Raw genomic sequence first — 23,704 nt, forward strand, 5'->3', positions numbered from 1 at the left:
GCTGAGAGGCACCCTCTGGCCATATGGTAATATTCTTTGTGATGGTAGGAGCAGTTTTCTTGAGGGGGGCATATGCAGGGATTAGAAACAGTGACAAGTGGTCAGACTGACCCAGATGTGGCAAAGGTCTGGCCCTGTAGCCTATTTTGATGTTGGAATAAACTTTGTCCAGAATCTTGTCACCCCTAGTGGCACACTTGACGTGCTGATGGAATTTGGGGATTGCTGTTTTTAAGTCTGCGTGATTGAAGTCCCCTGCTACGATATGTACAGTGTCAGGGTAAATGCTCTGTTTATTATTTATGTTTGTGTGCAGGAGTGCGATCGCCGAGTTAGCATTAGCATCAGGTGGTATGTAAACAGCTGTTATTATGACAACGGTGAACTCCCTAGGTAGGTACATGGGCCTGCATTTTACAGTCAGATATTCAATGTCCGGTGAACAGTGACGGTCTGTTATCACTGTGTTGGTACACCAGCTGTTGTTCACATACATACAGAGCCCCCCTCCTTTGCGCTTACCGGAGTCCACTGTTCGGTCATGTCGCTGTGTGGTGTAGCCTGCTAGCTCAATAGCAGAGTCTGGAATGGATTGATGTAGCCAGGATTCAGTGATAAGCAGGATGCATGAGTCTTTGATGAAGTTATTCGGTGCTATTTGCAACCTCAGTTCATCCAACTTGTTCGCAAGGGATCTGGCATTTGTGATGAATAGGCTGGGGAGCGGTGGTTTGAGTGGCTGCCTCCGTAGCCTGGCTAGCGCGCCGGCCCTGCAGCCTCGCCGTCTTCTTCTCTCTCGACGCCGCCTGCGCCTCCACCCCGAAGGGATAACAATCCATGGGGAGCCCGGACTCCTTGCTATTTCCACCGGTATCTTGTGTAAGCGGACAAATTTGCTAGTCACGCTCTCGCGGTAATTTACTCCAATCTTGAGGAGATCATGTCGGCTATAGATGTTATTCGCTTGGCTGGTAGAACACAAAAACAAACATACGGCGTACAAAATCATCCAAACATAGCATCGATCGGTGGAACGCTGAGCTGCTGCAACTACGTGTGCCGCCATCTTGCATTAATATGCAAATTCGAAATAAACTGCAAACTACTGCCATATCTATCCAAGACTATCCATATAGAAGCTTGAAATCTGCCCTTTTGAAGATATGAAAAGATATGACTCGGGGTTTTCTTTAGTGATAGTTTGGTGATTCTAGGCTCTGCTGGAACTAAAACACAATGGAAAGCAGATCAATATGAGAAATTATGGATCATACTCTGTGTACCCTGCTAGCCGTGCAGTTTGCCATTCAGTGTTAATGAGACAAAGCATGTTTGGTAAACATACAGCTAGAAGTAGAAATGCTGCATAATAACATAAGCTAACAATACACATACAACTAAACTTGACTATATTGCTATCAACTTATCTTCATCAGGCAGCTAACTAGCAAGGTTGACTAGATTGACCACTTTTTAAGCAGGCAAAAAAATCCTCACAGTTTAACTTGTTTAGTTAGTAATAGTAGTAAGTTTCAAAGGTAGGTGAATCAGCACCTCAGTGAACACCAAACCATACAACATCCCATATATATGTATGTGTGCTTCTACATGCAGGACTGGTCACGTTGCTTCCATATTAATGTTATCATGTGCCACAGTGATAAATGATATCAGACGACTAATGTTACTAACTGCTAATAGTTAAATAGCTAGCATTAACGTGTATACTGGCCAGGTTAACATTTATAACAGTGTAATACTTAAATGTTGTTGAAACAGAAGCTTCAGTTAGTTTTTTTTAAAGTGCTGTTCTGTGTTTTGAATGTCAACTACTGCTCATAGGATCAGCTGCTAGTGAGGGGAGGGCTGTGTGTGCAGCTGGATGTTGGTATTAATACTGAGTAATAAATTTTAGCATCGTTTAGTTTTGATTAGTATCTTAGTATCATTTTTTCTGACAAACCCACTACTTTAATCACACACAATCCCAGCAAGTCAATCAGAGTTTCTGCATGTCTGCTGTATCAGTGGAGTGTCTAAAAAAACAGATAGCCTTAGCATCTCAACAGGTTAGCAGAAATAAAAATAAATAAATCCTTTCCAGCTGACTGCAACCAAGCACCCCTATTTTACTTCTGTTTTTCACCCTACAGAACAAACATCTCTCAAAAATAACACCCTTTTACATTTGATATTGAAGATAGCTGTCATTTTATACAGTAGAGAAAGGGAGCATTGACTCATGCCATTTATATGACAGCCCTGCTGATGCTATACCCTGCAGTTACTTTGGTGCCTGTGGCAAAAAACCTACTGAGAGAATAATAATGATGCTGGCCTCTCAATTAGTGATGTGTTGGTTGCGAACGAAACGGTTCTTAGAGCTGCCTCTTTGAAGTGAACGATGCGAGCCGGCTCCTTACTGGGAGCCGTGCTTTTGTTTTTTTTCTTTCGCTCACCCTCTCTCTCTTTCGCACTTTTTTTCGCTTCACTCCACATGTGAGCATTGTGCTTGCACTGAGCAGAGGGGGGAGGGGCGATAGTTACACTCGCAGTAGCACAGGAACAGAGCGGGAGGGAAAGAGAGAGAAAGAGAGCCAGGGACAACAACAAGAGACAACATTGTCATATTAGAAAGGTATAGTAATCATCCACAACTATTTTCAGTTATGGATGATAAAGGATTCAGAAAGTTTATTCATGCAGTGAATCCTATGTATGCAATTCCAAGCAGGAAAACACTCTCCCAAAAAATCATCCCAGGCCTATATGACAGAGAATGTGCATCCTCTTTTTGTTTTGCATATTTTAATTTATATTTTATTGTGTTGTGGTTTGCAGTGTTTTGTGTTGTTTCACTTTAAATTTGTTTAAAAGGAGAAAGCTGAAAATTTAAATAGTTAAAAGTTGAAATGTAAATAGTTGTTTTTTGCATTTTCTATTTTATTTATTACATTTTATGTGGAGTGAATAAATAAAAGTATATTTACGGTGGCCCCTAGAGACAAAGCACATACAAACTCCAAAACACGTACAAACTCCGAAGCACGTACAAACTCCAAAACACGTACAAACTCCAAAACACAACGGAAGTGCTCCAGGATGCTAGGGGCAGTGTTGAGCTTTTGTTACTTAGTGGCTACACAAGCCAGGAAGTACCAACGACCAGATTTGGTGTGTGGTAGTAACAGGTAAATGAATTTCTTTTTTAATTATTTGAATATATATATATATATATTCAAATAATTTGTGTTTGTGTATAAATACACAAACAATAAGACATATGCTTTCAACTGTGTAATTTAAGTGATCTAGGTAGCTCTGTTTTGGAAGTTCAGTTAATGCTAGCAATTTTTTTTGGAGTTTGTACGTGCTTTGTGTCTGTGGCCCCCGTATATATTTATATATAAACGTTTATAAATAAAACCATGTTTTTTTTACATTAGTAATTCCTTTTGTGCATAATTTTATATTGTTTTTGATAATAAATTAATTAAAGCAACAAAACAACCTGAAGAGCCGGTTGGGAGCCGAAAGAGCCGGCTCTTTTTAGTGAGCCGAGCCGAAAGAGCCGGTTCTCTAAAAAGAGCCGGAATTCCCATCACTACTCTCAATAATACCTCCCCTGGAGGCATAGCGCAGGCGCACCAAACCATCACACCACTCTAGTGTTGACACTTATTTTAACCTTCATTTTGTGTTCATTTCATGTTAAACAATTTTGTGTTCTCAGTCAAAAATGGCCATTACATTAAGACTCATGATAAAAACTATAAACTGTGACGTTTCGACTTTGGATATATATGAGTGGCTGGCGCTCCACACACTTGTCCCAGACTTCTCTGATCACTGCCATTTGTCTTGTTGACGGCGACCTGGTCATGTATCATGATTGTCAAAGCGAATCACCCATAACAACATGTTAAACTTCTTGAATGACATGGTGGCCTGAAAAATTGTCTGACCATACTCTGCATCCCATAAACTGCTGGTAGAATCCATTCCGGATCTGTGCACACCACTCAAAATCAAAAGACTCATGTATGCTTTCACATCTTTCTGGATTATTTCCTTTCAAATGTCTTTGTAAGTTTGTTTTTTCCCTTCCAGGTTGGTCACATTTACCACTGTGGTTTTGATGGACTGTCATAAACAACTCAAAGCAGGATTTGTCATCAGTCCAGGATACAGCATATTTTCTAGGTCCTGAGACATTTTCAGCTGAAAGCCTAACTTGATTCTCAGGTGGGGATCAGTTCCAATTCTTTGATTTAATTGTGACAATTATCACTGAATTCCTCCTCATCAGTCATTTCTTGGTCTGTGCCGTCTTCAGCTCCTGACACTTCCTCCTCTAATCCATCCTCACTGTCAGTTTCCTGGTCTCTGTCTTCCTCATCAGTGTGGCGATCAAATATGTAATCAAGAGCCTCACTTAGGGTCTATCGACATGCCACGATGCCATCACACAGTTAACTGTGAGCAAGGCATCAAAAAAGCATTAAACACTACAGCTAGAAAAAAAGTTCAACGCTACTGAAACAACGTAGCCACTAAATCGGCCAAATTTGACCAAAACACAACATAACATTTAAAGATTACATTTTTATTTTAAAGTATGAGTAAAGAGTTCATTTCACTTTTTTAAACATGCATTACATGACTTACCATTTGATTTAATTTCTTACAAAAAGAAATACAGTGAACAATATTGATAGATATTTTTTTTTTGATGTCATGACCACAATGTTCAGTAACAAAGACAACTGAATATGACTGGAAACCTGGAAATGAAACAGAAAGGCAAGACATACGTTTTGATTGCATGTTGGGGGGAGGGCATGAATGTGGCCAGGGGGTTATTCCCCACAATATTCTGTGCAGACAGACACTTCATTTCCTGCAGTCTGGTGATTATTTTATACACCAGTGTACATTCATTTCTTGCCGTAGTTTTATTTATTTATGCAAAGGAAAATACAAAATTAAGCAATAATGCAATTATCTTAAATCAGTTAAGCAATAATCGTAAAGCTCTTAGGCTATATGTGTTGTTTTCAGAGGTTCATTGTCCCTTAGAGCTTCCTGCTGAATCAACACATACGCATGATTTACTATACTCTTCTCTTTTTTTTCTTTTTGTTGCCTCACAGCATGAAGGATCTAGGTTTCCTTGTGGAACTTGCATGTGCTCCCTGTCCAATCCAAAGTCATGCATATTATATTGATTAGTGATTCAAAATTGTCTACAGATGTATGTCTATAGATAGATGGATGTAGATGTAGTTGCTTTTTAGCTCAAAGTGGACCATGAGTGTTAAAAAGAAAAACTGTCAATTTTTGGGTTAGGGAACTGGGAGATCTACAGGTTAATATAGACAGGGATACAGTGTGGTCTAATCTGAGTTTGATTTCTAAGAACCTGGCGCATCAACTAATTCATTTCAAAACCATACACAGAACATATATTACACCCTTTAAGAGATTCCAGATGAAACTACAGGCTACATATCACTGTCACATATGCAATGATTCGTCACCAGGCACGTTCTTACACATTTTTTGGGACGGTCCAGTTATATCCGACTTTTGGGTCTTGGTAAACTCTGTGCTATCTGAGGTGCTGGAAGTTTTTTATATCCCCAATTCTGGTCTTTGTCTCCTTAATGATACCTCTGAAATTTCCTTAAAACAAATACAATGCAAAATGTTGTTCGCCGGATTCACATCCGCAAAGAAGACAATTACAAAGCAATGGTTCAGTCCTGACATTTGTCATCCGTATCATTAATCTTGAACATACCACAGCAAAATTAAATATTTCAGACATACTCGGTAGAAAAGAAAAATCTATTTTGCTGTTCTGAAAATAAAGCCAACATAGTAGTGCTATTAACCCGCATTTTTTTAACAGTCGCCTGGGGCAACCCTCCGCCCTGACCTCTGTAAAAACTCTCCTGAGACTCAATCACTCATTTCGAGTTATACTGAATAAAACATTTTTGTAAATTCCCAGTCCATTTTGTAAATGTTTTTTCTGAGTGTCAGAAAGAAAGATTATATCCCTCACTTGTCATATCCAGTTTTAAAATACCAAGATGATGATAGCAAAAACACTTGGGTATCAACAGTGGCTTTTATACTGTACGATTTCAGACACTAATAAAAGGAAACCGAGGTACTACCCTGCACTAGTGCTGTCACAATATCAGAATTTTACTTTACCTGTAATCTATATATAATTGTGGTCAAAACTATTCACCACTGTGCAATTTGTATTTAAAATATAATTAAGCTGAAATAGGGCCCCAAACTGCAATGCAGTAACACTTGTGAGTAAAGGAGCTAGGTGAAGTAGAGCAGTCACACCAACAAAAAGACAATAAAGAGTAATTAAATTAGGTATTAATTACTCATTAGTCAGCTCAACCTAACAAATTTACAGCAGCTTAACTGCTAACTGTGCAAGTGACTCAGTCTGACTTAGCAGGTTTAATGCGAAAAGTGTGTGAAGTGATCGAAATTTCAAGAGTCTTCCTTTCCTCTATAAACTGCAATATGAGTCATGAGTATGACTATAACTGTGGTGTCACTAAAGTGATTATGATTTTATTATATTTGGGGGATAAAGTAGGCTGGAAGGATGTGGAACAGCATTTCAGGACCTTCATGACTAGATAGGCTTGTAGCTACCAGCCCTGCTGCTGGGTTAATGCCCTTCCAATCCAGCTCTTCTCATGTAATGACCTGTCTTGTGGCAGCTCATCAGCATTCTTGAGACTCTTCTTGGGGGAGACAGCAAACGTGTTTGCGACTGCCGGATGTGAGAGAGCTGTAGGTACCATCACATGCTAGTGACAAAGCCATTAGCAAAATCCAAAAATGGAGAAAAAAAACAGTTAAGAGGAATAATCTGTGGCCACAGCCTGAGAAATGTTATTCAAATTCATGTAAATAAATTGTTATTTAGCATATAATTCCTCTACTGTTATGTTCAGTGCCACGTGATATCACAGTGCAGAGCAACTACCTAAACGTTATTCCTAGTGTCAAATCTTCACTGCCTATGACCCCGACTCCTCTGCAAAAGAAAGACCCAAATCAGAAGTTCTTATCTCCCTGGTATGACTGACAAACATGCACCCTAAAGCAGATAATCTGTAAGCTGGACACGAAATGGTGTCTCACTAATTTAGAGGATCTTCATTTTGCCTGGAAAAAGACAAAAAGATGTTACTCTGTAAAAAAACAAAACAAAACAAAAAAAGACAAAAAGATGTTACTCTGTAAAAAAACAAAACAAAACAAAAAAAGACAAAAAGATGTTACTCTGTAAAAAAAACCAAAACAAAACAAAAAAGACAAAAAAGCCCTACATATATTCATCACAGAACCGAAACAACATTAATGAAAGTTACAAATGATCTTCTCTCTGACAGTGGACTCTTCTTCATGTTTCTCCTGCTAGACCTCAGTGCAGCTTTTGATACTGTTGACACAGCGTTTACACCATTACAGAGATAAGAACATGCTGTTGATAAAAAAGGTACTGCATAAAACTTACATAAAACTGAGGTTGTTGTACTGTATTTATATAGTGCTAAATCACAACAGCAGTCACCTCAAGGTGCTTTATACTGTAAGGTAGAGACCCTACAATAATTCAAACATAATGTTTAACCAGATACTCTGGATGGCGTTAAGAGAGTAACACTTATAGTACTGCTTTCTTGCACTTGTGCAATGTCTCTAAAATCAGACAGATTGGGTCTCAGAGTGATGTTGAAAAAATAATTCAAGCATTTTTTACTTTTAGTAACAAAGTCAATAAGAAGGGAAACTTAAGTTCAATTATATATACATTCAATTTTGTGTTTACTGGATTATTTTTAATTTGAGATACTTGTACTTATTAGAACAGTTTTGTGACTTTGTAATATATTGTATTTTTTAATTTAGTTTAGTTAATTGCTATTTTTACTGTCTTGGAGCTACTGTGATCACTCTTGGATTTTCTCTTGGATTAATAAAGTATTCCGAATGTGAAGGGGTTGACTATTGTATGTCATTATTTATCAGGTCATTCTAAAAACTCCCTGAAAAGCCTTCAGTTGATCCAAAATCCAGCAGCGAGAGTACTGACAGGGACTACAAAGAGAGCGCATATTTCTCCAATGTTAGCTTTTCTTCATTGGCTACTTGTTAAATCCATAATTGAATTTTAAAATTCTTCTCATTACACACAAGGCCCTGAATAATCAGGCCTCATCATATCTTGAAGAGTTCATAGTAGCATACCACACGAATAGAGCACTTTTGGGCTGTTACCCAGACTACTGTGGCCGTTGACAAAGGTCTCACTCAATCATGCCAATCGATTGGAGAGGCTAGTGAGCTCCTACGTTAAGAAGTGGTTCGGACTTCCCAAATGCCTCAGCAGCGTTGGGATACTGTCATTGCCTATCCCTAGCCTGGATCAGGAGTTTAAATGTGCAAAAGTGAGGCTTGAGATGTCACTCACGGACTCCCGGGACTCACCTGTTTCAGAGAACTTTGTGCATATTTTGTTAGTTTCAACTGAAGGGTAAGACCTCTGCTGTAGAAACTTCGCTGCATGCCAATGTTCAAGATTTTTTTCCCCCATTTGCATGCAGACATTGAAGCTAATGTCTACATGGAAATGAGATGTCAGACATCAAATGAGACAGAAATCAGCTATGACATGAAGTGGCAGACTCGACTCAGAAAAATACATGAATAATATACTTTATTTGGAAAGTCTTCTGAACAGTTCAGGTTTTAAAGAACCCTGTAACATAGTCAGTTTTGCATCTCTAATGAATAACTAAATGTTAAACTATCTGCTTGATGTTAACTCATCATGAGTAATTGCATTTCAGAATAAATGTAACACTGTCCCCTGCATGAATGCATCAAAAAGAGTTTGATCACATCATTATATTCTTTATTTACATATTCATGTGGTTGTTCATTCTGACAAATATGTTTTTGTGGTATACAGTTTGACAGTTCAACATATTTAAATTCAGAGGTCCTAATTGAGCTCTATGTGATTTTCTGGTGTTTTTACTGAGGTTGAATACTACAAACTTATTTGTTAAAGTAAAGCTTTCTCACAGTTTCCCTGACAGGATGACAGTTATGCTACATGATCAAAATAGCTGCCAATACATTCTTTTAGACTTCATTCATATTTTTATCATCATAAAATATGTGTTACTGTATCCAAAGAGATCAATTAAGAGTTTCTTTCAGCTACAAGCAAATCAGGTTCACAGCTTAATATTTGGCCCTGTTGTAATAGGGCCATTCTGTCATGGTCCTGGGTCTATAGCCCAGTGTTTAGTGTTTTGGAATTATTTATAGTTATTTATAGTTTCTAGTCTCTTGGGTTCTGTCTCTGTGTCTCCCCTGTGTTCCTTGTGTCATGTCTAGTCAACTTAAGTTTTCATGTTCGTTCTTCCCCGGTTCTCATTCTGTGTCTCATGTTTCCTGTTTTATTTTGATAGTTCCTTGTCTGGTGTGTGCAGCGTGTTCAGTTTTGCTTCTCCCCTGTCTCGTGTGTGATTACTCCCAGCTGTGCTCTCCTCTTGTGTCTCATTCCCCCGTTATCTCTCTGTGTATTTAAGCCCTGTGTTTCCCTCTGCCTGTTGTCATGTCGCCCCTCATGTTGCTGTATGTCTCTCCCATGTTCCTTGTTTCCCCGAGTGGTTACTAGTTAGCTCCTGGCTCCTAGTTTTTCTGTTTATTGTTTTCCTAGCTCCCTAGTTTAGTTTCCTGTTTAGTTTATGTTTTGTGTTTTCTATGCTCGGATGTTCACATCCATGTCCAATCCTGCCAGCCACACAACGCAACCTTGACAGAACAATGCGACCACACCATGGACCCAGCAGATTCTGCTTACCTCGAGAGGGAAAGGGATCTCACTCGCTGTGAGCCCAGGAGCTGGCCAAACTCATCAGTTCATAAAGACTGTTTTTCTTTGAAGCTCAAAAACTTTGATTTTGTTTCTAAATCTGAAGAAGCAGAAGTTTCTGTTTCTGTTTGTGTTGAACCCAAGCTGGGCCCCAAAGAAACTGGACTGTGTGTTTCCCAGCTCTCAGAAGCTGTGTTTTCTTTTCCTAGGGTCACCCATTCAAAAACTGTGTATAGTGTTTTGTGCCACTCGGTCGGTACTCTGAGACTGTCCCCACTCTTAGCTGTCCCTGACTGTTCCTCGGGTGGGAACAGCTGGTGTCCAACCGTTACCTGTTCCCCAGGTGAAGGCAGCCGTGACTCAGTCTTCCTCTGCACCTGTATCTGTCCCTCGGGTAGAGGCAACTTGGCCTGTTCATGAGTCTGTACTCGTTCCTAGGGTAAGGGCAGCTAGGACCCTGCCTGTCCTTGCACCCATCCATGCTCCTTGGGTGGGGACAGCTGGTGATTGGAAGGAAGGAAACAGGTTCTGGCTGCTGCCTTTAGAGCATCCTGAGCAGGCTTTGTAATCTGCTCCAACCCAGCTTCCTCTGCTCAGCTGGTGGCTCAGGTGAGCCATTTCAGTTTTCTGTATCACCAACTGGGAGCTCAGATGAGTCGACCCAGCCTTCACCTGTTTCAGCTGGGAGCTCAGGCAAGCTTATCCAGCCAGCTAGGGACTCCACATTGCTGTTGATGCCAGTGGAGCCATTTGAACAGACTGCGTACACTGCACAGCCCCAGCCATAGCATCCTGGGCTGGCTGTGTGTCCTGCACAGCTCCACCTCACTCTGTCTCTGCCAGAGGTTTCTACACTGTCTGGTTCAGGTCCTGTTTCTGATCTGCTAGAGGTTTCAACGCTGTCTGGTCCTGTCCCTGTGTAAGGGGCTGCTAGCCCCGTTATGTAGGGGTATAGAAGTGCACAAGCTGCCTTGAACGACTAGGGGGTAATGGGATCTGGGTCCGTGACCTCCCCTAGTACAGTTGACCTGGATACTTACTACTGTAAGAATGGTTTTAGCTGTCTAGCTGTTGCTGGCGCAGAAGGGGGGGCTCCAGGGCTCAAACCTGAGAACAACGGCTGCCCGGAGTGCACTATGCTGTCGAGCATTAACTCAGCCTAGCCCCACATACCTGTACCCAACCAGATAACCCAGGTGCCCCTATTCCAAGGCAACCTGGTTTGACAGAAACATACTACAGTCACTTTTAAATCACGTGTAACCCTTTTATTTGTTCAACTGGCCCTCGTGAACCTACACTGTCCACCAATGTTAGCAGGGCCCTGAAGAACACAAGTAACAGAACCCCCCCCCCCCCCCCCCCCCCCCCCAAAACACTCAAAAAAATAAAGAAATCCAATAAAACAAATAAAACAGGCTGTTATTCCCCAAAGTGGTGAGTTCTCACCCCCTCCCGAACCACTCTAGCTATGGAAAAAGGGCCCAACCATCACAATTCAGCAAACCAATGAAAGGTTAACACAGAAACTTATTTAGGATGGTTAACACAGCTTCATCAGTCTTTAAAGTAAAGTCTGATCCAGTGTCAGCACCTGCAAATCGGAGGCCATGGTCCTCAGCTGGAAAAGTGGGGGAACTCCACTAGACGAGAGAAAAGGATTCTTTTGAATGACACATATCAGGATAACCTAGGCAACTAGAGCAATGTTGGTACATGTTGGTATCGTGAGAGATGGAATGTACGTTATCATCTACACATTTTCTTAACCATTTAAAATAACATTCATACTTTTTGGGAGGAATCCAGAATAGAAAGGCTCAGGAGATTTAAAATGTGAGAGTTTGTCTTTCTTGCTGTGAGGGGACTGTGCATACAACTATAAAGTGCTATACTAAAATACAAAAATGGAGTAGTTGTAATTGTATTAAAAATGTAAAACTTTTAAAACTTATGGGGCAGTACTTTTTAAATTCATTATTTATCTGAGAACTTTAGTTACTTTTATGTCAATAATATAAATTGTAGCTTATACAGAAGCAGAACAGAAGACCTTGGTTAATTCACCAAACATATATTATAAACTATTTTGATAATTATTCATTATTCATTATTATTATGCACATCAACTAAAGTGTTTTTTTGGGTTTTTTTTGCAACAAGCAAACATGCTCTGCAACTTGTGTTGCTCTAATGAGGCGCCAGCCACAGAAGCCGTGTGGTTACTGTGTTTCATTGAATAGGAAGTGTATTTAATTACTCAGGATGTATGATTTTTCAGCTGCCACATTTACAAGCTGCTTATCCATTATTCATATGGAACAGAAGAAAGAGACTTTTCGAGTAGGACCATTCAGCTGCTGAAATGTTGTTTGTTTGATTTGATTAATGAAACAATGCAAAGGTTAATTGTGGGGGGGCAAGAACGAGAGGTTGAGATTTTTAAATGAAGTCAGTCCAATTAGGATGATACATAACACCCAGCACGCCCCTACGGGCGGTTTATCCTTCAAGCTTGGGTGCTCTACCAGAGGCCTGGGAGCTTGAGGGTCCTGCGCAGTATCTTAGCTGTTCCCAGGACTGCGCTCTTCTGGACAGAGATCTCCGATGTTGTTCCCGGGATCTGCTGGAGCCACTCGCCTATATATATATATATATATATATATATATATATATATATATATATATATATATATATATATATATATATATATATATATATTGCTCCGTCTTGTCAGGCATTGCTGACATCTGGTCCTATAATGACTTTAGTCAATATTAGTATGTGTGTACATACTAGGATTGGCCCGCATGTGTGTGAAAGTGTGTGTAAAGAATCATGTGTGTGTGTATGCAGCATCTGTATGTTTCTGCATGGATTAAGTGACTAAACCAAGTAGTGAATGTTCCCTTGCATGAAAGACTGAGAGGAATCGTTACTCACTCTGACCACTCAGTTATGTAGCAAAACATGAGACGGCGAGCGTGATAGGGCAGCCAGCAGACCACAAAGGCTATGACCACAGCTCCTGAACACAAGGAAGAGGGGAAGCGTTAGAAACCAGTAACTAGGCAAACAGACACAGAAAAACAGAAAATTGATTTGTTAATGGAAAATACTCATTTGCACACTGTGCAGGATGTTGACACAATTATCTTGCAAGTAATTAGGAATCAGGCTTAAACAAATGCTTTGATTGTTGATTTATAGCAAGAACATCAGAACAAAGAAACCAGTGAATTTGTTTGATTTAAAAGATCAACAGAACAGTATTGTGACAGTGTGTATAAATTTCCTGTACACATCACTGAAATTATTTTTCAGTTGAATTTTTGAAATCAAAAACCACATGGATTGAATCCAGTATCTCCTGCCATAATTTGTTAACAGCCAGATGATTTATTTTGTAATAAAAGAGAGACCTTTTTTATGGATATTGGAAATTCCCTGTACTGATTATTTATCATGTTCATGATGACACACTATGTCAACCAGCTGGCAAATATTTCAGTTTCACTTAAAACTCAGAGTAGATAATACTGTAGGAGTCTTTCTGATCTAAAAGGGACTCATACACTGTCAAAAATATTCAGGTAGAATATTAATTTTTAATAACTGGACAGGATCATAAATGTTCTGCTCAAACCAACACAGAGGGCCTGAGACAATAAACACTATTATCAGCACTATGTGCTTAATTTATTTGATTAATTTACCCCTTTTTCCTGCAGATCTTTGCAGCTCAACCAGTCTGTATCTGTTTTTATGGAACCTCCATAATTGCTATAGTAATTACTATACTACTGAAGTATAGTATTTGAGTGGCCCTTAGCTCATGCAAATGTTTACCTTATGTGGACCTTGTGGTTAAGTTTGTATAATTCAATACTTGAAAATTTTATGTAAAAGTCAGACAGAACAAAAGAACCATTAATATTAGGTATACTTAAATTAGTTGTACATCATCAGTTGCATTATATATGACTGAAATCCTTGTAAGAAAATGGATGAAATAAACTCAGTAAAGAGCCTTCAGAGACTGAGAGAATGATACAAAAGTTTATTGATAAAAGTTGAGCAAGGGAATTTACATATAGAAAAAAAGTGCAATGAACCCCAAGTTTACTACTTTGCTGGATTCCATCCAACAGAGTACATAAATACTCTCAGAACTCATCACCACACAAGGGTATTTGATTTGGAGTAACACAGGAGGGAAGAAAAACTCCTAGTTCAGTATTCTTTGGTCACTGGATACAGCATACTGGGGACCACTGTATTTGACCATATGGAAAAACTGCTTTGACGACCTCTTAAATCTTGCAAAATTCTGTCAGTGTCAGTGTCACAGAAACCCCTTTTTTCCAAAAGAGTAGAGTACCTAGATATGGCTGACAAAAGTTAAAAGAATAAATGTGAAACTTGCATTGGATCTCAGCTATAGCTAGGCATTATCCCCAAATAGCAGATTACTGTATACCTGACATGTAAGTTCACATCTCAGACGACCTCACCTGGACCACCAACACCACCTCCATCACCAAAAAGGCCCAGCAGCACCTCCACTTCCTGAGACGTCTGAAGCGGGCCAACCTCTCTCCTCCCACCCTCACTACGTTCTACAGGGGGACCATAGAGAGTGTTCTGACCAGCTGCATCTCCGTGTGGTTTGGAAACTGCAATGTTGATGATCTCAGCAAACTACAACGGATTGTTAAAGCAGCTACCAAGATCATTGGAACATCTCTCCCTCTGCTACAGGGCATCTTCCAAAACGCTGCATCAGTAAGGCCTCAGGCATCGTGCTCGACCCGTCACACCCCTCACATGGACTCTTTTCTCTCCTCCCATCAGGCAGACGCTACCGCAGCATCGGGGCCAGATCCATCAGACTCCTGAACTCACTACCAGCCCTCCCTTTCCCCCCCACCACACACACCCACACAATCTGTTAACTGACTTTTTTTGCACTTTACACACCACTACCTCTGTAAGACACGCTACTCTATGGACAATTTATGCTGCCCTATGAACAATCTTCTTCACTCTGGGTTTACAAGCTGCTACACTGGTCACTTCAAACCACACCAACTGTAAATTGTAAACTGTAAATTCTAAGTGTAACTTTCAAGCGTATATTTATTTATTTTCTTCTCATTTTTATATCTATTTATTAGCTTGCTTTGCATTGATGAAACCAGAGCCTCATCGTCTCATCTCTCTGTATGCTGCACTGGATATAGCAGAGATGACAATAAAGTTTACTTTAACTTTGACTTAATGAATGAATGAATGAATGATTGTTTTTACTTTTACTGTAAAGACCAGTGAAAGTGTAAGTTTCTTGAAAAGTATAGACATGTGTGTACTTAGTGATGAAACATTAGTGTAACATTAAATATGTGAAGATTGTTATTTTGGTCTTTGGGTCAGGCCATTTTGAAGTTGTAGAGCTTGTTAGCGTTGTGTTATGGTAAGCTGTCGACAGGTTTTGGACCCATTATGCAGGACATTAATTAATTCTTCAATCTTAAATATAATCAACCTATCTCTAATAATTGGCTATGTACCACAGGCCTTCAAGGTGGCTGTAGTTAAACCCTTACTTAAAAAGCAATCTCTAGACCCAGCTGTCTTAGCTAATTATAGGCCAATCTCCAACCTTCCTTTCATATCAAAAATCCTTGAAAGAGTAGTTGTCAAACAGCTAACAGATCATCTGCAGAGGAATGGCTTATTTGAAGAGTTTCAGTCAGGTTTCAGAGCTCATCACAGCACAGAAACAGCTTTAGTGAAGGTTACAAATGATCTTCTTATGGCCTCTGACAGTGGACTCATCTCTGTGCTTGTCCTGCTGGACCTTAGTGCAGCATTCGATACTGTTGACCATAATATCCTATTAGAGCGATTGGAACATGCTGTAGGTATTACAGGTACTGCGCTGCAGTGGTTTGTATCATATCTATCTAATAGACTCCAATTTGTCCAAGTAAATGAAGAGTCCTCTTCACACGCTAAGGTCTATTATGGAGTTCCTCAGGGTTCAGTGCTAGGACCAATTCTATTTACATTATACATGCTTCCCCTAGGCAGCATCATTAGAAGACATAGCATAAATTTTCACTGCTATGCAGATGATACGCAGCTCTATCTATCCATGAAGCCAGGTAACACACACCAATTAGTTAAACTGCAGGAATGTCTTAAAGACATAAAGACCTGGATGGCCGCTAACTTTCTGCTTCTTAATTCAGATAAAACTGAGGTTATTGTACTCGGCCCTGAAAATCTTAGAAATATGGTATCTAACCAGATTCTTACTCTGGATGGCATTACCTTGGCCTCCAGTAATGCTGTGAGGAACCTTGGAGTCATTTTTGACCAGGACATGTCCTTCAACGCACATATTAAACAAATATGTAAGACTGCTTTCTTCCATTTGCGCAACATCTCTAAAATTAGAAATATCCTGTCTCAGAGTGACGCTGAAAAACTAGTTCATGCCTTCATTACTTCCAGGCTGGACTACTGTAATTCCTTATTATCAGGATGTCCTAAAAACTCGCTGAAAAGTCTTCAGCTAATCCAAAATGCTGCAGCAAGAGTCCTGACAGGGACTAGAAAGAGAGAGCATATTTCTCCTGTTTTGGCTTCCCTTCATTGGCTTCCTGTTAAATCCAGAATTGAATTCAAAATCCTGCTCCTCACTTACAAGGTCTTAAATAATCAGGCCCCATCTTATCTTAATGACCTAGTAGTACCATATCACCCTATTAGAGCACTTCGCTCTCGCTCTGCAGGCCTACTTGTTGTTCCTAGGGTATTTAAAAGTAGAATGGGAGAGAGAGCCTTCAGTTTTCAGGCCCCTCTTCTGTGGAACCAGCTTCCAGTTTGGATTCGGGAGACAGACACTATCTCTACTTTCAAGATTAGGCTTAAAACTTTCCTTTTTGCTAAAGCATATAGTTAGGGCTGGACCAGGTGACCCTGAATCCTCCCTTAGTTATGCTGCAATAGACGTAGGCTGCCGGGGATTCCCATGATGCATCGAGTTTTTCCTTTCCAGTCACCTTCTCAATCACTATGTGTTAATAGACCTCTCTGCATCGAATCATATCTGTTATTAATCTCTGTCTCTCTTCCACAGCATGTCTTTATCCTGTTTTCCTTCTTTCACCCCAACCGGTCGCAGCAGATGGCCGCCCCTCCCTGAGCCTGGTTCTGCCGGAGGTTTCTTCCTGTTAAAAGGGAGTTTTTCCTTCCCACTGTCGCCAAAGTGCTTGCTCATAGGGGGTCATATGATATGATTGTTGGGTTTTTCTCTGTATTTAATATTGTGCTATCTACTGTACAATATAAAGCGCCTTGAGGCGACTTTTGTTGTGATTTGGCGCTATATAAATAAAATTGAATTGAATTGAATTGACTCAGGAAATGGGCAAACTGAAAACACCTGGGGAGCACAGCTGAACAGCTATTCCACAGTCACCTGCTCCACAGGTGAGGGCAGCCATGGCCAAGTCCTCCTCTGCACCGGAATCTGTTCCTTGAGTGGAGGCAACTGGTATCTGGCCTGTTCCTGCGCCTGTCCCTGTTCCTAGTTTGGGGGCAGCTGACACTCAGCCTGTCATTGCACCCACTGGGAGGGGGTGGCTGGTGTTCGGCAAGCACCAGCACTGTATCCATTCCCATGAGGAAAATGGCCAGCACTCCACAGTAGCCTTAGCTGTGGCGTCGTGTGCAGGGGGTGTGATCTGCACAGCTATAGCCAACTCCGCCTCCACCTGTCTCAGCTGGGAGCTCAGCCGAGCAGTCTCATTGTTCTGTCTCTGCTGAGAGCTTGAGCGAGCCGACCCAGCTGCCTGTGTTGTCTGCTGGGAACTCAGGCAAGCTTAACCAGCAAGATATGACCTCCACATCTCCACATCACCATGTGATCCAACAGAGGTCTCCGCACCGTCTGGTTCTCATCCTTTTCCACTAGAGGTTTCTGTGCCGTCTGGTCCAGCCATGTTTCCACCAGAGGTCGTTGCGCTGTCTGTTCTGCACGCCTGCCAGATCACATCCTGCGCGGCATGCATGTCCACATCCTGCTCGGCCACATCCTGCACGTCCTCCTTCTCCTCCTCGGCCATCAACCAACCACACCATCACAGGCCACCTTCCAGGCCACCTGAAGTTTTATTTGACGCTGCTATCGTCCTCCAGATCTGTGGGCTAAGGAGCCTCACCATCAAGGGCAACCCCCAGACCTGCCCTGCAGTTGCCGCCACTTCCCATGTGGTCGGCCTCCCGAATCATCTCATCGCTGCTGCTTCTCACCCAGATGGCTTCAGTCTCCCTGAATGTTTCTCCATGCCCCTCATTTCCCAGGTTATTTCAGAGTCTGTTCCTAGTTTCTTAGGTTCCTAGTCTCCTAGTTTTCAGGTTCTAAGGTCTTTGTTTCTAGTTTCTAGTTTTAGGTTATGTTTTTTTATTTATAGTGTTTGGACGTTCACAGCTGAAAAAAAGCTGCCTCTTTGAGTTTATCCCGTTGCGAGTCCTGCATTGGGTCCAATCTCGCCTGCCTCACAGTCAGGGTCAGCTGACTACAGGCTACAGTGCTACCTTGGGTAGCGTAGCCACTATTACCTCTTCCCAAGCAGATTTTCCCGTGCAGCCAGGAAAACAGGCTGCCTGGGTGACAGTGACAAAGAAGTGCAGTCCTACCATCCTGTTAATACAGTAAAAGGATTGGATGTTGTAGTCCCTGACAATGCATTGCTTTAAATGGCGAGAATAATCCTATCTCTAAACATTTTTTCCCCCTCTCTGCAACACCGCCAAGAAGAATACTCTGGTTATTGGCAATCTATTTTGAAACGTGTGATACTACACAGCAGCAAGCATAGTGAATTCTCTTCCTGGGTGCAGAGCAGGCGACACTGAAGGAACCCTGAAACCGTTTGCTGAGGATAAACCTAAATTCCGTACAATTATAATTCACGTTGGCAGTAATGACACATGTTTACGCCAATAAAATATAATAGTATAAAATATTGAACCTGTTTCTAACTTTGCCGTTATTGGACTTTGTAGTCATCTCTGGTTCCATGCCTAATGAGACCAGGAGTGACATGTTTAGCCTCATGTTCTCTCGAAATTGTTGGCTGTCTGAGTGATGTAGCTCGACGTCTTTCAGCAACGATGTCTTCGCCGGATTCTGAAGATCCGCTACACTGACCACATCACCAACCAGGAGGTCCTGCGAAGGAGTGGTGCGGTCAAACTTCACAACATCATCGCACGCCAAAGACTCTGACTGGTTGGCCATATCCTCCGCATGGATGACGCACGGATTCCAAGAACAGCGATGTGCTGGCAACCCCGAGGTGTTAAAACACCACGAGGACATCCCCGCAACACTTGGCAAAGGTCATTCCATCAAGACCTAAAGACATCGAACATATCGTTGGAAGAAGTTGAAGCCCGGGCACAAGATCGAGCCTGGTGCCGTTTGTTTGCCGCCCGATATGCCACATAAGGCATGGGAGGATTTAAGTAGTCTGAGTAAGTCTGAGTGATGTGGGCCTTATAGATAATTGTGAACTTACTCTGGAAAACCTGGTCTTGTTAGGAACGATGGTATCTATCCCCAAAAACATGGGCCTCCAGATTTGGAACCAAAAAGCAGAGTTGCATTCTCTCCTCCTGTTACCCCCAAAAAACCCCATGCCATAAAGCCCATGTCTACCCCCAGATCACTATAAAAACACAAAACAAAAAAAAAAACACAAAGACGGAACAATGTCATATTCGCAACTGCACCAAAGAGTAAAAACTGTGAAATATGGATTATTAAACATTATTTTTCTCTTTAAAGTCCATGTTAAAAAATGATTTAATAATTGACCAACATAGTCTGCCTTACAGAAATTTGGTTACAGCAGGATAATTATGTTAGTTTAAAATCAACACCCCCGAGTCATAGTAACTGTCAGAATCCTCAAAGCACAGGCCAAGGATGGGGAGTCGTACAGTCTTCCAATCTAGGTTTACAATCAACCATAGAGTCAGACAGAGTTTTGATTCATTTGAGTTGCCTTGTCCACCCTATCAGGAAAACTCACAAGCCAGTTTTCCTTAATGTTATCTATCTTTCACCTGGCCCTACAAGTTTAATTTTTCGCTGTAGAAAGAATTTTTCTTCCAACGCAGAGTGTACAGCGGCCCTAATGTTTTTGTCACTTTTTACAGAATCAAACTCAAAGTAATGTCAGTACTTCCAAGCTTTATTTGCTGCATGGTCGTACTCTCTCCAGCACTCCATATTATCCATTGTTGATCTACACACGTCTGTTGTTACCATGGATGTCGCACGCTCGTACGTAATTGTCATGAGTAACACAGTAACATAGCATGCTTACGAGAAAGTAACCGTAATCTAGTCACTTTTAATCCCTGTACTTCTTAGTAATCGAAATACAGTAACGGGTTACTTGTAACGCAGCAGTAACACGTTACTGCCCATCTCTGGTCACAATGTCATATCACCCCAATAAAGCACGTCACCGTCTGACTGCTGGTTTACTTGTGGCTTCTAGGCAATTTACAGTAGAAGTAGAATGGGAGGCAGAGCCTTCCGCTTTTAGCCCCCTTTTCTGTGGAACCCGCTCAGAGTTTGGGTTCAGGAGCCAAACACCCTTTCTGCTCTCGATATTAAGCTTAAAATTTTCCTTTTTGACAAAGCATGTATTTAGGGCTGGATCAGGTGACCTGTGTGGTTGCTTGTGTGGTTAAAAAACAGACAGCTACGTTCCTGGATAATTCTAGGCTAACTATGGCTTACTGCTATAACACCCTGAGTATACCAGCTCATCAGATCTTAGAAGCTAAGCAGGGTCAGGCCAGGTTAGTACTTGGATGGGAGATTGCTTGGGAATTACAGGTACTGTTGCTATTCGATGTTTAAGTGATTAACCGGTTTCTGGGCCCAAATTACCCTGCGTTTAATAAGGCTTTTGTATTTTTAACATGTTTTAATGCTTTGTATCTTGTTCTATTTAATCTCAACAAGCCCCTAAAAACAGTCTGTGATCACTGTCGGCCTCTCTCGGTTTTTATTACCGCTAATCATTTTAAAGTTTAGTTTTTAAAACCTTAAGATGTAACTACAGCCCAGCCCGTGCAGCAGTATATTAATGACTAACCTCGTTTTGTGGATGGATTATCTCAGTTGTTCTCCTGGCTGAAGTTTCATCCATTTACAGAATTCTGCCATGCGGCTGCATTTGTCCCTGACCAAATAGCTTCACTGTTTATATTATGCTAACATAGCTGTGTCACTAGTGATCACGTAGCACATCATTATATACCAGCTAGCCAAACTTCAGTAACCCTATGAATGCCACTGCTGTTTAGTTCTGTCTTCATTTATGTTGGAAGTGATAGCAGAGCTGTAAGTTTTAAATGTTTCAGAAATCCCTCAGTCTGAACATGGTATATTATATTTAGATGGAAACTAGCAAGCTAACTCCCTGCTAACTTCCAACTCCATTAAATTTAATAAAATCTGTTTTCATGGATGCCTGGATGTTAAACTTAATTATTACACCCGGTAGAGCAGCGACACTGATCATTTTATTACAGATGAAAGAATTTAGACAGTTTTTAACTCTCAGTGATGCTGCAGTGATTGTTTTACTTAGGGACCTGCAGCATAGTTTGGGCCCAGACACAACTAATGACGTCAGACTTAAAGACCGGAAAGTTATAACTTGGTATTTTAAAGATTGGTGGTTCAATTCCTGGCTCCTCCAGTCCGCATGCCAAGCATGCAAGACACTGAACCCCAAGTTAGTTTCTCATACATTCATCAGAGTGTGACTGTTAGAAGGAAGGCACTTACGTATAGAAAAAGTGCTTGTGTGAATAAAGCACTTTGAGTGCTCAAGTAGACTAGAAAAGTGCTTTATAAGAACCGGTCCATTTACTTGAGTGACACAGACTTGAAATCAGGCTGAACTCATTGATTTCACCACAAAACTTTTTTACTCAGATTTCATTGTTTTGGAGTGACCTGTAAGAATGAATACTTAGTGATACAGCAAAGTTTGTGATCTCCCTAGGTTAATTATCTATTACCTCAAAGTCCCAGTGTGGCTGAATAATTGGTGGCAGTTGCTGCTGATAATGCCTACTGTTGTCATTTATGTCTGCTGGTTTCCTAGCAGCTTCTTAAAGATCCCCGCTGTCATATCCAGAATGCAAAATAACACATGTAGTTAAAGAAACCTCTCTAAACGGTGTTTATTGTTCTCTGTTATTTCCTATCACTGCATGATAGGCAGGCAACAGAACAGAGACCCCAAAGATATTCAAGTGCTGATTTTTATGCTTGTGAGGAGAGATTATTACTGGGTCAAACATACATTTACTCTTTTATATCTCTGGGTATGAGATTCTGTCTACAGCAGGTGATTGATAGTCCTTTGTTTTCCATCTTTTTGTGCCCTGTCAAGAAATACTTGTCTCACAATATCCCACAAAGTTGGCAACACTTAACATTGATATTTTTGTTGTTGATTCCTCAGTGGGTGTAATAACATCTACTGTTTGTTGAGACAAGCCTCAACAGGGCAATTTCCTGTCTTTCCGTAACCTTAAGTACATAAACAAACTGAAGAAGTAAAAACAGTGTGTATTTGTGTGTGCATGAGTTGGGGTATTGCTCATGTTGTGGGGACAACATTAGTTATGGTTGTGTTCTAAATTAGTCTCCAGAAAATGAATTTAAATTAATGTAATGTCCTGCTATCATACATACACGAACATGTTTATTTATGCGTGTTTGCATTACACCCATATAGTCAATCAATAAGTCAGAGGCAGATCTCTTTTCTCTGTAGTCTCCAGCACAATGACAACGTAGTCCTCAGCATTCTGCTCATTACTGTTTGTCACTGTCAATACGTCTGTTCAGCAATTCTGAAACCATGGTACCTTCCTCGGTCATGGCTTTTTTATGCATATTGTTAAGTAGAACTTAACCATAGCACTATGGTGAAATATTTGGAACCGTACTTGTCTAATAAGGTCCTTTGCAACCTTCCACCCCCCACCCCCAACACTGGCTCACCAATCCCTGGGGCCCAATGTGTAGATTCCTAACTACCACTGTGCAAATACACAAACAAAAGAAAAGTGTACTCACTCTTTTGGACAGATTTATCTGAGTGTCGATAAAATTTAGTACACACTAAATTATCTGGAGGGGCATTTGTGAATAATAAATTGTACATTCTAAATAGAGGTAGGCATGTTGGTAAACATAAAATACATTTATGATTTTATATATATATGTATATATATATATATATATATATATATATATATATATATAAACATAACCTGTGAAACAGTTCTGGTGTGTGTAAAAGTCTGTCTCATCTTAACCCCACTTTTTTGGACTTCACTTGAAAGCATGTTTACCTTATAAATAAAAAGTTATGTTGCTTTTATAATTATATAAGGTTAATATCATGGTCCTGGGTCGGTGACCCAGCGTTTTGAGTTTATTGTTGTTATTTTCTAGTTTCTTCTGCTTTTGTATTAGTTCTTAGGGTTTGGTTCTGGTGTTCAGTGTTTTATTATCCCTACCTGTATCTTCCCCTTGTGCTCTGTTCGTGTCACCTAAATTTGTGTTGTAAAACAGTCTGTGAGTTTCCTGTTTTACTTTGAAGGTTTGTGTCTCGTCGTGTCTAATTAGGTTCAGTTGTGTTCCCCTC

At 40.7% G+C, this 23,704-nt stretch overlaps 1 protein-coding gene across 1 annotated transcript in view; it reads right to left on the bottom strand.

Moving 5' to 3' along the window:
* ntsr1 (neurotensin receptor 1 (high affinity)) overlaps nt 1-23,704 on the bottom strand; it is a 78,022-nt gene that overhangs the window by 15,614 nt on the left and 38,704 nt on the right. The window contains exon 3 of the mRNA XM_063465446.1: nt 12,882-12,966. Within this exon, the coding sequence (XP_063321516.1) occupies nt 12,882-12,966 (85 nt within the window). The remainder of the gene's footprint in view (nt 1-12,881; nt 12,967-23,704) is intronic.

Source organism: Pelmatolapia mariae, linkage group LG20, assembly GCF_036321145.2.
Source record: "Pelmatolapia mariae isolate MD_Pm_ZW linkage group LG20, Pm_UMD_F_2, whole genome shotgun sequence".
Taxonomy (NCBI): Eukaryota; Metazoa; Chordata; class Actinopteri; order Cichliformes; family Cichlidae; genus Pelmatolapia; species Pelmatolapia mariae.